The sequence below is a fragment of the Centropristis striata genome, chromosome 7 (genome assembly GCF_030273125.1).
Source record: "Centropristis striata isolate RG_2023a ecotype Rhode Island chromosome 7, C.striata_1.0, whole genome shotgun sequence".
Classification (NCBI taxonomy): domain Eukaryota; kingdom Metazoa; phylum Chordata; class Actinopteri; order Perciformes; family Serranidae; genus Centropristis; species Centropristis striata.
Window position 1 is genome coordinate 37,552,359 of NC_081523.1, and position 15,342 is coordinate 37,567,700.

The 15,342-nt window shown below is 35.3% G+C and overlaps 1 protein-coding gene across 3 annotated transcripts in view; it reads left to right on the top strand.

Moving 5' to 3' along the window:
• ppp3cca (protein phosphatase 3, catalytic subunit, gamma isozyme, a) overlaps positions 1 to 15,342 on the top strand; it is a 63,774-nt gene that overhangs the window by 13,946 nt on the left and 34,486 nt on the right. For all 3 annotated transcript variants that reach the window (XM_059336427.1, XM_059336428.1, XM_059336429.1), the window contains exons 2-3: positions 2,521 to 2,718; positions 7,718 to 7,842. In XM_059336427.1, coding sequence (XP_059192410.1) covers positions 2,521 to 2,718; positions 7,718 to 7,842 — 323 coding nt within the window. The remainder of the gene's footprint in view (positions 1 to 2,520; positions 2,719 to 7,717; positions 7,843 to 15,342) is intronic.

A 15,342-nucleotide genomic window follows, 5' to 3' on the forward strand; every position in this document is an offset into this window, starting at 1 on the left:
TTCTAACAAATCAATAAAAATTTTTTCTCTTCCATGCAAAAAAGGTGTGTCTAAAAACCAGATAAAAACACTAAATCTGAGGGAAATGATCTTGCTGCATGGACAGATAATTTAACTTGACAAGATTTCTTAAATTAAGATTATTAAATCTAGAAATAAGAAATAAGAAATTAACTCTTAAAACAAGATAAATGTTCTAACACTTCTAAATCTAAAGTTTTTTTTATCTTGGTAAGAAACAAATAATCATCAGGTCACTCTGCTCGGGCCAGTTCATCGCTGCTTGCAGCTTTAATTTATCTTGTTTTAAGAGTTAATTTCTTATTTTATGCGTTCAACATGCTTATTTTTTTAATCTATTTTTTATTTAATTTTGTTTTGTTTTGTTTTTTTGTTTGTTTCTTTTACCTTTGTCAATTCCTTATTTTAATGCACTTTTTGCACTTTTATGTGAAGCACTTCGGTGCGGCTCAGCTGTCTGTTAATGCGCTATATAAATAAATTTGACTTTGACTTCATTTTTAGATTTAATAATCTTAATTTAAGAAATCTTGTCAAGGTAAATTATCTGTCCATGCAACAAGATCATTTCCCTCAGATTTACTGTTTTATCTTGTTTTTAGACACACCTTTTTTTGCAGTGCATTCATAGTCCATTTTGAAAAATCTGATTAAATGATGGTTATATATTCCATATTAGTGAGTTTGCATTAAAGTTAATTTAAAGAGAAAACTGTCTGTGTCTAATATCTTCACTTCACCACTATCCTCCTGCTGCTGGATCCCATATTAGACAGCAATACATTTTGCTGTTTAAGATGTTGCACTTGACTGTGTTTTGATCTGGAGTCTCAGCCTGTAAAGCATTGACTTTTAGCGAAGACAGTAAAAGGATTGTGTAGGTGGAAGGAGCAGAACACTGAGAGCAGGGGGGTCAAGTGAGGTGCAGAGCTTCTTACTGAGTGTCTTCTGTCTTTCTTGCATGGCATTATCACGTAGGTGTATGCGTCCCTCCTCTTTGGCTTATGTCTTGCTTCAGTCAATGCAAATGTCACTTCATGATTACGATTTAAGCAGTTGCGGTTGTCTGAGATGCAGAACGCTTCTCTTGCTCCAAGTTTCTTTCAGGGCTCATATCTTTTCATATATTCCTGTTATGAAATTGCCTTTTTTTTTTATAGATGCACTTCATCTAAATGGGTGATTCTCATGAACATGGTACAGGTTATAGCAAAAATCCAAGAGCATTGAATACATATTTTCTTTGACCCTTTATAACATATACAATCTAAAGTCACTGTTTAATATGAATTTATAATCTATTTTTAAAAATTTAAGGTGTTTTCTGACATTTTTAGAGACTCTTTGAGCAAAAAAACTCATTACTGTAACACATTTTTAAATAAAAGAACAACAAAACCACAATGTATTTTATTAAAATATACACATTTTTTTTTTCATTTTTATTGTCTGTTTTTATTCTTATTTTTTGTAAAGCGCTTTGTTTTTTTGTTGTTGTTTTTTTTAATTTTTTTTATTTTTATTAACGAATAAACAAAGAAAAGAACAGTGGATTACTTATTAGGAGCCACAATATGAAAACAAAACACTAAAACACAATTCTAGACAACAAAGACTCAAACATATTTACAAATTAGACAATGTACCAACAAATAACATACAAAGAATAATATAAAGGATAACCACAACAACAAAAATGAAAACATGGCGAAAACAGACAGATAAACAAATGACCCAACAAAAAAAAATATATATATATATATACATATACACATATTTTAATGCATCATTACTGTAACATTTAACCATTTTTTCTCATCAATTTTCATTCAGATTTTGTTCTTTATACAATGGTTAAAAACCATTATGTTTGATTATATTCTGTTAAATTATAATTTTTTCAACAAATGTATATTATTTTTATAAAGGTTATTAAATATTTATTGTATATAAGTGTGAGGAAACCATGACATTTTTAATCTGGACGCATTACGGTAATGGATTTGTGAATCAAAAATATGTTTAAAAATATAGAAAATATTATTTTAACACAAAACAATGAATTGTGCCTCATTATGGCTATATTGTTCATTCATATAAAGTGAAATATATTTAGTTTAATAAAGTATGTCCTTATAATCTTCACAGACATAACTAAGACTGGCTTCATGACAATCACCCATTTGTTGTTGCTTTCTCTCATTGTTGTTGTTGATTTATTTTTGAATTTTTGTATATTCCTTGGGGAGGTGCTTTTTATTTTAACACAAAACAATGAAGTGTACCTCATTATGGCTATATTGTTCATTCATATAAAAGTGAAATGTTTAATAAAGTATGTCCTTAGACTGGCTTCATGAGAATCACCCAAATGTCTCTTGAATACATTTTAAATTCAAACAACTTATTTGTTATTTTCACCTCTCTAAATGCCATGGAAGAAAAATTGAATTGTATTGAACCTATTTATCCTAAAAGCTGCTTTTTTTTCTTCAACAGCTGTGCCATACCCTCCACAACACAAGATGACTGTAAAAGAACTATATGAAGATGGCAAACCCAAGGCTGAGCTGCTCCGCAACCACCTGGTGAAAGAGGGCCGGGTGGAAGAGGACGTGGCTCTAAAGATCATCAATGATGGGGCCAACATCCTCCGCCAGGAGAAGTGCATGCTGGAAGTAGATGCTCCTATAACAGGTAGGCTGCTGTGATCAGTAATGCTCCCTATACACCAGAAGACTTTGAAAAGATTTGGAAAGACTCCTGCAAAACTATCAGCTCACACCTGCTCACATCTAAAGACAAGTGTTTAGAGTTTTTAGTCCCAGTCTAGCCTCACACTGAGATTCTACAAAGACTGTCAATCTTGCAGGATCACTATTTACAAGACTACAACTAGATTTCCTTTAGCATTTTTTACCTACCATGCAATGTTTGTGTGTGCAGTGGCTTGTGTTGGAAAAAAAAAAGAAAAGAAGAGAAGACGCCACAAAATGCCCCTCACAAAGCTGAAAAAGGATTTCTGTTTTTCTATTTTACAGTAAAAATAGATATAAGGAAGAATAAAGGGAAGGAAAATTTAGAAAATAATTCATGATATACATTTATGCCCTATTTAATTATGTGTTTAATTGAATACTTATATTTATCAGCTCTTTCAACTCTCATTTAGTTAATCATACATTAATTATCGATTGTATTTATACATTTTTACTGGGTCTCCTTACTGTTCTCTTTACTAAGAAACAGCACCCCCAAAATCCCGCTTGTGGCCGTAAAGATATTGCATCTCTATATTTGTATTTAGTACTGAGCTTACTAATGTTATTATGATGTAACTTTTTCCTGGTGAAGTGGTTTTACTGGTTTTACTGGCCGGTCTGAACTGGGGACCTTTCCCCCGCTCATCTATTGGTTGGTGATTGTGTTACGTCACTGAGACTTGAGATAATATCAAACACGTTTGATATGATCCAAACCAAGACTAGGAAAAGACTGATAAGAAACAGAGCAGATTACTACCTTAAACTTAACGATCTGGATAACGGGAGCGCCGTGACTCCAGTAAAACTCCTAGATTTACTAAAGACTTTCAGTTTCTAGTCTGGGACTGTGAAATTGTTTGGTGTAAGCCCAACATAAGGGACAGCTCAGCTTTGATCTCTGACCACGTGGGAAAATAATCTAGTTGAGCGGTTCCCAAACTTTTTTAGCTGCGCACCCCCTTCTATGTCCCAACTGGGTTGACGCACCCCCAATCCTCCACACCTTCAAAAAAAAAAAAAAAATGCAATAAGCTTTTTTATCGTCATATTAAAGGCGACATGTTTAATCATGCTCAAATGACCAGAACACACATATAATAAAATAATCACCATCACAACAATGCGCTCTCGTATTTGAATTAACCTGAACAGTTTCATTATAATGCAACAAAGTTATGTGCAAGCTTCCACTTTTAAGAGCAAAGAGGATGATGACAGGCTCAGGATCAGAGGCAGAAAGCAGAGAAGTTGGGAAAATGTTCTAATATTTTGAGCCGCGTTGAACAAAAATTGCAGCAAGTTTAAATGAATGGAGGTTACACAACCTGTCATCATAACACAGGTTGGAAAAATGGAAGAAGATAACTTCTTCTACGCTTCAGTTTAAGATGAAGTGCATTTTGAATAGCCTGCATTTATTTACCACACTTTGGGAATCCCTGATCTAGTTGCAAAGACCAATTCAGAAATTACAATTTAAAATGCAATTTTTCCACAAAGTTCCTTATGTCCCTCTATCTTCTTCTTACTGATCTCCTGTCAGAAACAAATGGCATAAAATAAAAAAGTGCACGCTGTAACCAACAAGAGGACACATATCCGACAGGTCGGTTAGATTGTGTAGCTTTTAAAAGAAATGCTTTTGCAATTTGGAAATTACATTTTGTTATAGGGGTGTGACGATACACTGAGCTCATGAGAAGACAGGCACGATATACCAACAGACTTTTATTGTTGCACATGCATTTTGAAATGTTTTATTATAACTCTTTACATGCATGATATAAGCATGAGCTTTTAATAAACTTCTTCTTCCACAAATTGAAACTAAAACTAAAATGTATAAAGTGTCTTGGCAGTGTAGACGGACACGCTACAGCGGAGCGGATTACAGTTTTACACTCTGGAGGATGGTTTCAGATTTTTGCGTTTTTAACCCGCAAGCGTCCTCAAAGCCATGAGCATTTACAAACTGTTCCCAGCATCAACATGTCTGGTTGTTGCGTATATGGTTGTACGAATCGCTATTCCACTGGTGGACTAGGATTCCGACAGGATCATGACAATTTCAGAGCAGCTTTGATTTAATGGGAAGCCTTGTTTGATAAGCTGGCGTCAGATTTAGCTAGTAGCCTGCTAAGCTAAAAAAAAATTGCTTGCTTGTGTTTTATTTGCAGGCGAGGCGACATTGGACTCTAGTTGTCCTGATTTTGTGCCTTCTGTGTTTATGTACACAAAACAACAAAGCCACTAGAGTCCAATCACCAATGTCAACAAGGCTTCTCGTTAAATCAAAGAGTAGATAGATACCTTATTCCAGTCCAAACGTTTAATCACCTGCAGCCACATACGCTGCCAGTTTGTTCTGAAATGGTCGTGATCCTGTGGGAATCCTATAAGACTTTAGTCCATCGTTGGAACATCGATTTGTACAACCATACATGTTGATGCTGGGAACAGTTTGTAAATGCTTATAAATGCTTCTTGGTCAGTCAGAAGGGCTGGAAAACAACACCAATGCGCGTGCAACATTTTGTGACGTCGGCTGAAAACAGGTCTATAACCTCTAACACAGCCTCTGATTGGTCAACAGGTCAGGAACACAGCCAGTAGACGGACTCAACCCAAGGCTCCATGGACGGATAGTAGATGATAGGGACGGAACAATACGTCACAAGACAGTTAGAAATTAAAACAAATGTGTGATGATTAAATTCAGTTGAAATGAAAATTAATCAGCAGAGGGTGTAATCTACTGTTAATTTAGTGGCAAACATCACGGCATACGTCACTGTGACTTACAATCATCGCTTTCTGTTAGCTTTGTATTAAATGAAGGAGCCTCTATCTTTTAGCAAACAACAGAAAAATGTCTAAAAGCTGCTATGTGGTTAAATGTGCTACCAACAAGTTAAAGTAAATGCACATATATAGCGCTTTTCTAGTTGATTTGCAACCACTCAAAGCTCTTTGCACTACAGACTGCGCTCATTCACCCGTTCACACACACATTCATACTGGTTTGGGAATTAATTCACACACCGATGAACGCAGCATCAGGAGTTATTTGCGGTTCAGTATCTTGCTCAAGGATACTTTGATGTAAGCTGCCAATGTTCAAGGGTTGAACCAGCAACCTTTCGGTCAGTGGGCGACCACTCTACCACACGAGCCACAGCCGCCCCTAGAGAAAGTTTTACAGATCTCACAAACAGGAAAACTGAACTTTTAAGAGGACAAAAATGGGTTTTGGCTAACATTAGCTTGCTAACTTATTGCTAACATTAGCTTGCCAACATATAGCTAACATTACCTTGCTAATATTAGCTTGCTAACATATAAGTATCATTACCTTGCTAATATTAGCTTGCTAACATATAACTATCATTACCTTGCTAATATTAGCTTGCTAACATATAACTAACATTACCTTGCTAACATAAAGATTACCTTGCTAACATTAGCTTACCAACATATAACTGACAGCTTGCTAACATATAGCTAACATTAGCTTGCTAACTTATTGCTAACATTAGCTTGCCAACATATAGCTAACATTACCTTGCTAATATTAGCTTGCTAACATATAAGTATCATTACCTTGCTAATATTAGCTTGCTAACATATAAGTATCATTAGATTGCTAATATTAGCTTGCTAACATATAAGTATCATTACCTTGCTAATATTAGCTTGCTAACATATAAGTATCATTACCTTGCTAATATTAGCTTGCTAACATATAACTAACATTACCTTGCTAACATAAAGATTACCTTGCTAACATTAGCTTACCAACATATAACTAACAGCTTGCTAACATATAGCTAACATTAGCTTGCTAACTAGGGTTGCCAACCGTCCCTTGAAAAACGGAATCGTCCCGTATTTAGAAACAAAAGCACCGTCCTGTATTGAGGTGAAAAGGGACGCACTTTGTCCCGTATTACTGTGAGATTAAAAAAATACTTAAAAGAATACGCTCATCCCATTGGTCGAGGAGGTACTGTTGCTCGCGAAGAAGATAGCGAAAGACAACAAATGAATGGGTGACAGTGACACAGATGCCGACCTTCAATTTTGTAAATTCCCTGTATTTCTGTTTAATCCCATAAATTCCTGTTAATTACCATGGAAGGTTTCAAACTTTGAAAGTTCCCGGAATTTTGAAACCCGAATCAAAATTGATTATTAATGCAATTAATCAATTTGACTGGCTAAAGCAAATAGCAATATGAAACAGTCTAAGTCTACTTCCACCATTATCAGTATTATACTATTATTGACACTATTGCAGTTGTCTTACACCATCAACAACAGTAAACACACCTTACAAAGTGAGTAGGGAAATAATATTTGGCCTACAACACAATAGAAAACCTATTAGTGAATGCTTTGAACTGCATGTTTAATAAATATGGTGGCTTCTTTTTGTTTGTGTGGCCCTTTGAGGAGAGAAAAGGGGCAACATTTACCAACGTACAGTACAGGCAAAAAGTTTGGACACACCTTCTCATTCAATGCGTTTCCTTTATTTTCATGACTATTTACATTGTAGATTCTCACTGAAGGCATCAAAACTATGAATGAACACATATGGAATTATGTACTTAACAAAAAAAGTGTGAAATAACTGAAAACATGTCTTGTATTTTAGATTCCTCAAAGTAACCACCCTTTGCTTACTAGAATATAAGACATGTTTTCAGTTATTTCACACTTTTTTGTTAAGTACATAATTCCACATGTGTTCATTAATAGTTTTGATGAATTTACAATGTCAATAGTCATGAAAATAAAGAAAACGCATTGAATGAGAAGGTGTGTCCAAACTTTTGGCCTGTACTGTATATATCCAAAGGACCAACCTTTTCAAATCTCAGCATGTTGTTACTTTAGCTGTTGACAGCAGTGTGTTTGTCTTTTGGCAGTATGCGGTGATGTCCATGGACAATTCTTTGACCTTATGAAGTTGTTTGAAGTGGGGGGATCCCCCAGCACCACGCGGTATCTCTTCCTCGGTGACTACGTAGATCGAGGATACTTCAGTATTGAGGTAAGTTGTTGTATCTTCCTGGTGCATATGTAATGATTTATGTACAGTTAAATGAAAACCATTTGGGTTCTATTGGGTTGACGATAGCAGTTAACATGTTGTGTTCTGCTCCTACAACAACAACATAATAACAATACAGTCAGACCGAGTTGTACTAGCTCTTGATGTTTGACGTTTGTTCACAGATACGTACCAGCTGACCCACCAAAAGTTTGCTAGGGCCAAGTCGTTGCCCCTGGTGACAAAGATTCCATCGAAAGGTTCTATTAGTTGTCAGTTAATTGCCTCAGCCTTTCTGGTAGCATGCACAAAGTTGGCTCCATTAATAGTGAAGGACAAGCGTTGCTTACCTTGTTGTCTGCTGGAATGCTTGCGATGTGCGTTGCAAAAATATGTTGTGCATAATCTACAATGGTGTAGATATGGTCATATATTGTCAAAATGAACCAAAAAAAGTATTGTTGGCAAAAGTAATAACCTACGGATATTCTCATGGGCTTTAAATGATTCTTTGACCCAGAAAATGTATTTTTTGACACCAAGATTGACATTTTAAGTGGCTTGGAAGATATATTGGTTCTCATAGACTTTATATGGATGCCATATCCGTTCCGGAATCTTGATGAAGTGGCTCCTACCAAAAATTCAAACCTATGGTGATAGAGAGCATGTGGAAAAAATGTTGTGCTTTTGTCCGGCGTGTCCCCATTCTTCTCATATCTGGTCCTAAGCCGCCTGACTATACCTTAATACATCACAAAGTAACAGAATTACAAACTGGATTTTTATTGTGAAATGTGTGCATTAGATATGTAGTGATATGTTTCAGTGTATTGTTACAGCCCCTCAGTATTTGTGCATGATGGCTTAAAAGGATGTCTTTATTTTTACATTTGCTGCAGGTTTAAATCATATTTCTGTCATAAAATATAATAATATAACCTGACCTCTTGGTTTGTTGCTGGCTTCGGACCCCGCTGCTTCTATCCTGGTGTAGTTTATGTGAAGTAGGGCCAGTGTTGCCCTTTGGATGAACATGTTTGTGTAATAAGATAAAGGTAAACTAAACTGGATGGGGGTTCGATTCTTAGGATGGTTAAGATGGTGGGTCAGAATAGCTTCTTAAGTTTCAGGCTTTGCTTTGCTGTGTGAAATTCTATTTCGATGACAACTTCAAAGGGCACAGTTCATACATGCCTATTAGATGGTTAAAAAAAGACAGAGGATTGAAACAGAGAGCTGGTGTCTGAGTGTACAAGTGAACATGCAGTTCCCTTTATGAGACTCCTGGCCAGAGGGTGGCAGCTGGAGTATAACTTGGATTCATAGCAGTTACAATGGTGACCCAGCTCCTTGGGTAAAATAAAGTAGGGCTGGGCGATATGGTCCAAAAGGCATATCCCGGTATATTTAGACTGAATATCAATATACAATATATATCCTGAAATTTTTATGGTAAAGTGAGAGCAAATGTTCAGTCAAAGTCTAATATGACATGTCACAAGTAGTTTTATTGAAACCGTTTATTTAAGTGAACATAAATACTATATAACAACAGGAGTACCTTTTTTTTTTTCTTCAAATCAAAGCTCCATAATGTGCACATTCAAATAAAATAAAAAATCTTAAATGAAAATAACCAATGAAATAAAATAGGCCAATCTTTTTCTGAGATACAAATATTTATATGAGAAAAGAATAATGAACTTACAAAAGAACTAAATATGACAAGCCCTAGTAACGGCAGCATTTATATATAAAGAAAGAAAAAAAAATTGATCGATATATGCGATATGGTCTAATTCCATATCACATTTTAAAATATATTGAAATATCTCTTATATCGATATATCGCCAAGCCCTAAAATAAAGGTCTCCATAAAAAAACAAAACTGCTGTGTGACCCAGTCCTCTGCTTTGCACCTGTATGTATATATATATTCCATACAATCATCCTTTCGCAATGGTTTGTGTAGAATAGGTCAAAAAGTACGGCAAGACTACCACATCAAGCATCGAACATTAGCTGAAATGAAAGATGTAGCAATAAAAATGTTGTTGAAAGTTTGAAGCTGTGGAATAAAGACGGCTATTTCAGCATCTCATCTTCTTCTTCAAAAAAAACCCTCATATTGTTCCTGTAAATACAGTGGGGGCTAAAATTCTGCCCAAATTCCATTCTCAAATTTAGAATTTTAAGGTTTTTTAAAGATTTTTTTAAAAACAACTCTTCACATGGGCATAATTTGATCCTTGACACAGCACTTAAAAAGAAAAATACAACACTACACTTGGTGGTTCGCCTGTAACTCCAGTTATTTCCTTCCACAACTGTGAAACAGAACACCAGGGACAGTTGTCAGGAGTTTAGTTTTTATTCAAACAAAATTATGTCTAGTGTGTTAACTGCATTTCTATAGTAATCTGAGAAAACAAGACCATATTGCCTCAATATTATAAGTCTGCATCTGACACAGTGCTCAACTCATAAAACGCAACATTACAACAATCTGGAAAACTTCAAGTCTATCAATGAGGTTCACTCTGACCTAGCTCAGCTAAAAACACAAAAACAGCCAACCTGTTAGCACTTTGATTGATTGATTGATTGATTGATTGATTGTCTTTATTTCGAAACATGCAAGCAAGTAAAAAAAACAACACAAAAAAAACCAAGTTTAAATATTAATAGATGAATAAATAAAAAACAAAACAAAAAAGCAAAAAAAATTGAGAAAACAGACACTTTCTGCAAGCTCGAAAGGGGGTAGGAAGAAGTAAAAAAACGTATTGAGTCCTACCCCTTAACAGGTCTCTATATCTATATACATATATATATATATATATATATATATATATGAATAATCAATATAGTCACATACAAATATTATAAACAATTATATATATATATATATACTATAAACAATTTATATTACATTGTAAATACCTATACATGTATATTGTAAATTACTATATAAATATAAATATTATAAACATAAATACAATTACCATGTGTATTACAAAACTACAGTCTACATATGTCCATGTTACAAAGTCTTTTCTAAATTTCTGTACTTTGTAAATGATGTCTTTATATTTGTTTACTTCAACATGTCATCAACTATTGAGCAACTTAACTGACAATGCTATCTTCACTTGCCCTGTTTCTCCTCTGCTTTGCTCAAGGTGGATGCCCACGTACATAAGCACAGGTTCTGTGGTCACAGTAGTAGTTTGAGTTGATTATAATGGACACGCTCTGTTGCTGGCACGCTGCAGCTGATGTGTTGCTTTGTTCCCTATGAGACCTGTACTTGCATGTGAAACAGAAGCTGTCCTGTTTCTGTCTTCCCACAACACAGTGTCCTCATGCCCTGGACTGTAAGACAAGCAGTGTCTCTGACAATACAGCAGTCAGAGTTGGTTTCAGTGTTACATTTATACATTAGGGGTGTGACAAGATCAAATGCCTTGAGAACAGTTATTTATCGTGCTATCAGTTATTGGAATAATTGCCCACTGAATATACACTACTGGTCAAAAGTTTTAGAACACACCAACTTTTCCAGAATTTAATTGAAAATTATGCAGTTTAATGTCTCAGTGTACTCTGAAAGTAATGCACATTTGCAACATTTAAAATTATTTATTGAGCATGATAGTGTTTTGAAAGTAAAACAAAGATTCAAAATCACATTTTATGTTGGACTAAAGGACTAAAAAAAGACACAAAATGACCAAAAAAAGACACAAAATGACAAAAAAAGACATCTAAAGACACAAAATGACAAAAAAGACACAAAATGACTTACAAAGACATGAAAAGAATTAAAAAATGGACAAAATAGCCCAAGACTCCATAGAGTTGTTAACCCACTTCTTGTTCCCTGAAAAAAGGCCTACTTGTATAATTCTGAAATGTACATTATTTTTATATTTTATATTTATTATATTTTCTTAGTTTTGGTTAAGCTTACCTTTTTTTATTTACCTCTGGCAGTTCACCACTTACCTTTGTACCCTTTCAAGCTGTTCATTTGACTTGAACTGCTTGAATTTCAATAAAAAACTGGAAAAATTGGGGTTCTAAAACTTTTGACCGGTAGTGTACGTGAACTGAATAGTAAAGTATCTTTTAATTATTACTTGAGAATGCACTTTTTAAATTTGTGAGTAGTGAATTAACATATTTACTGTATGAAAGTGAGAATTAATGTAATAGATATGAATGTAAGAACTTGTTCGGAATGATTTCTGATGACGTATATAATAATGTCTACAATGTTTAATTGTTAAGAGATTTTTGTTTTGTCTTGTGGACCCCAGGAAGACTAGCTCCTCCCACTTTTGGTGACAGCTAATGGGGATCTTTTTAACAATAAACAATAAACAATAAACAAGATCTAGTGCCACGAGATCTCCCGAGATTAAACTCCACGATATTTCTCGTTGCCTTAAAATCTGTCTCACGAGATTTGTGAGCTATCCAAACTTCTATTAGTGACCTGTGGAGGCAGTAAAAGTAAAAGAAGAAGAGGAGGAGAAAGGAGGGGAAGCAGCAAGCAGCCAGAATGACGTCGCAGGGGCCGGAGGCTCGTTAAGAAGAGTAAGAACGAATCGAGGCGGCACAGTCCTCCTGCAGCAGTCTCTCCCAGCTGCAGAGCCTGAGTCAGCAAATTGCTAACAGGCTAACAGTTAGCTCTGTAGCAGTACAGTGTGTATGTGCTGCTGCTACAGGAGGTGTTCACTTAGCGATCTCTGTTTGTTTACAACAAGCACCAGACACTCTGTGCACAGTTAGCGATGTCGGTTAATGCGCGATCGCTATGTTTATGATCAGCAGAGACTCTGTGCATAATTAGCCATGCTGCTTTGTTTATGATCAGCTGCTGATGTTGTGCAGTTAGCAACGGCGGCCACAGTTGCATCTCTCGTGTTTAATCCGTTGTGTATGTGATCACGGATCACGGTCAAAACTGTTGCTAAGCGATTACGAGACGGTTGAAAATCATACGTCACCTCCAGAGTCTCATTAATCCCTCTGGGGGATTTTATTTTTTTATTTATCTTATTTTAACTTTTATAAATTTTAGTTTTAGTTTCAATTTGTGGAAGAAGTTTATTAAAAGCTCATGCTTACATCATGCATGTAAAGAGTTATGTAATAAAATATTTCAAAATGCATGTGCAACTCGGTTAAATAAAAGTCTGTTGGTCCAGTCATATATTTTGTCATTGTAGTTTTATTAAAATCTCGTCTCGTCTCGTTCTCGTGAACCCAATATCGTGTCTCGTCTCATGAGCTGAGTGTATCATCACACCCCTAATATACATTACAGTGAATGAAAAAAGAATGGATTACAGTAAACAACAATTTGAACATTATGGTCAACAGCCCATAAACTGTATGAAGTGAATTGTGAATATGATTTTAAATGAATATGAATCATGTAAAAGTTTTTAGAATATATTTTTTCTGCGAAAATTCTATGTGACCTGTTTTTAACTCTTTGTACTTGCCCCACAAGGCGTTGAAATCCAAGCAGAAGAAGAATCAGAATAATTAAAATCCAAGCGATACCGACCCTACTTGGGGCTAATAATGAGTATTGCATATTAGTGGTCGACCGATACGGGTTTTTTAAGGCCGATACCGATTATTTTGACATCAGTCTTAACCGATCCCTGATATGTGCTGCCGATTTTTTTGGGCTGATTCTTGAAGCCGATATTGCCTTTTCTCCCTCCATTTACATGATAAAAATGACACAATGATAACAAATGTTACACAAGTCTCAATTTAAACAAAAAAGAAACATTTATTAACAAAACAAACCAAACATATTAACAGCTGGATAACAAACAATGTTTATGTTGTTGTAGGCCTGGAGGTTTTTTCTGGTATCAGCAGCAGCTCACCAGAGAATGGAGATGTTGCACTGAGCCTTGCCTGCTGTTGGCTCACTGAAATGGGATCATTGATCGGAGAACGCACGCACATATGGGCTGATGCCGATACAAGTAAAAAAAGCCAATATCGGCCCGATAGGGGTGTGCCATATCGTATCGTTCACAATAATATTGGTATATTTTTTTATGGTTAAAAAAAATGCATATCATGATATTGGCAACGTTCTTACTTCTTGCTGTAGTGGTTAAAGTTGTTTTAATCACAAAAAGCGACTTACTCTTTGTCGCTAAACACATGCAGCTTTAAAAATAAGAGCACAGTGTGTTAAGAGAATCCATGACAGAATTTACAAGAAGACTGTCAAAATAAGATGCCTTAAATAAAACATACAAGAACCTTTATTCTCCTTTACAAAATGTCATTAAAATATGCCCCCAGAATCCCTAAATGGTTATTTTTATTATTTGCTCATACTCAAGAGTCAAGAGTAAAAAATGTTGTGTTTGGCAACTGTTGAGATTTGCACTTCAACTACATTTTAGATTTTTAATTATTTAAACAGACTAAAAAAAAAGTCATATTTTCTATATCTTTTTAAGTATTTCCTAATATCGTCAAGAATATCGTTATCGCAAAAATAGCCTGAAATATCTTGATATTCTTTTAGGGCCATATCGCCCAGCCCTACGGCCCGATATATCGGTCTACCTCTGTTGCATGTGTCAAAAAGGTTGTTTGATTGTTGTGGCTCCAGAGGGAGCTGTGTGGAGCTTGTAATTTAAAGGCAACATTTCATGTAAAGTGTATTGACAAAGGGAAATATATTCTTTTTTTCAGTGTGACAAGTCTAGAAAGTAGTAAGTTACAAAATGTTAAGTTTGTTTGTTTGTGTTGGGCAGTCCTGATTCCGCTCTGTTGTCGTAGTTACTTATTTGTTTGTAACAACATACTTCTAAAATGTCAGAATGCCGTCTGTAATATTTGTAAAGGAGAGGGTGGATTGTGTTGTTGGTTGTATGTAAGAGTCAACAAGCCAGTGTGTTGACATTTGACCACTCGGTGGGAGACTTTTGATGGACACTGGGTAGTACAGAGGTGACTGAAATGTCACAGATGAAAGGATCAGATTCAAAGAGCATAGGGAATGATAGACTGATGCCGGTTTAGGGTCCGTGTCCACTGAGGACCTCCAAAAATCGGCCCTGGAATTATTTGTGCAGAAGTATGGGGTAATACATATGTGAGCAATATATTGCCTTTGTTCTTATTGCAGAAAAGAGCAATCCGAATCATCCACAAAGTCAACTTTAGGGAACATACCAATAGTTTATTTATTGAATCAGGGTTATTGAAACTTCCAGAGATAATAGAACTCCAGACACTGTAACCTGCAAAAGCTATTTGTGTTTACTTCAGAATATGAAAATCATAGAAGAAGATTTAATTTTAAGCACCAAGTTGCTCGGACTACCTTGAAACAAATGTGTGTTTTAGTTGTCGGTGTTATCAAAATTGTGACTTTAATTTGTTCAGGAAATATGGTCAAAACAAGTTAAATTCAATACAGGACACCGTATTAACGGATTAGA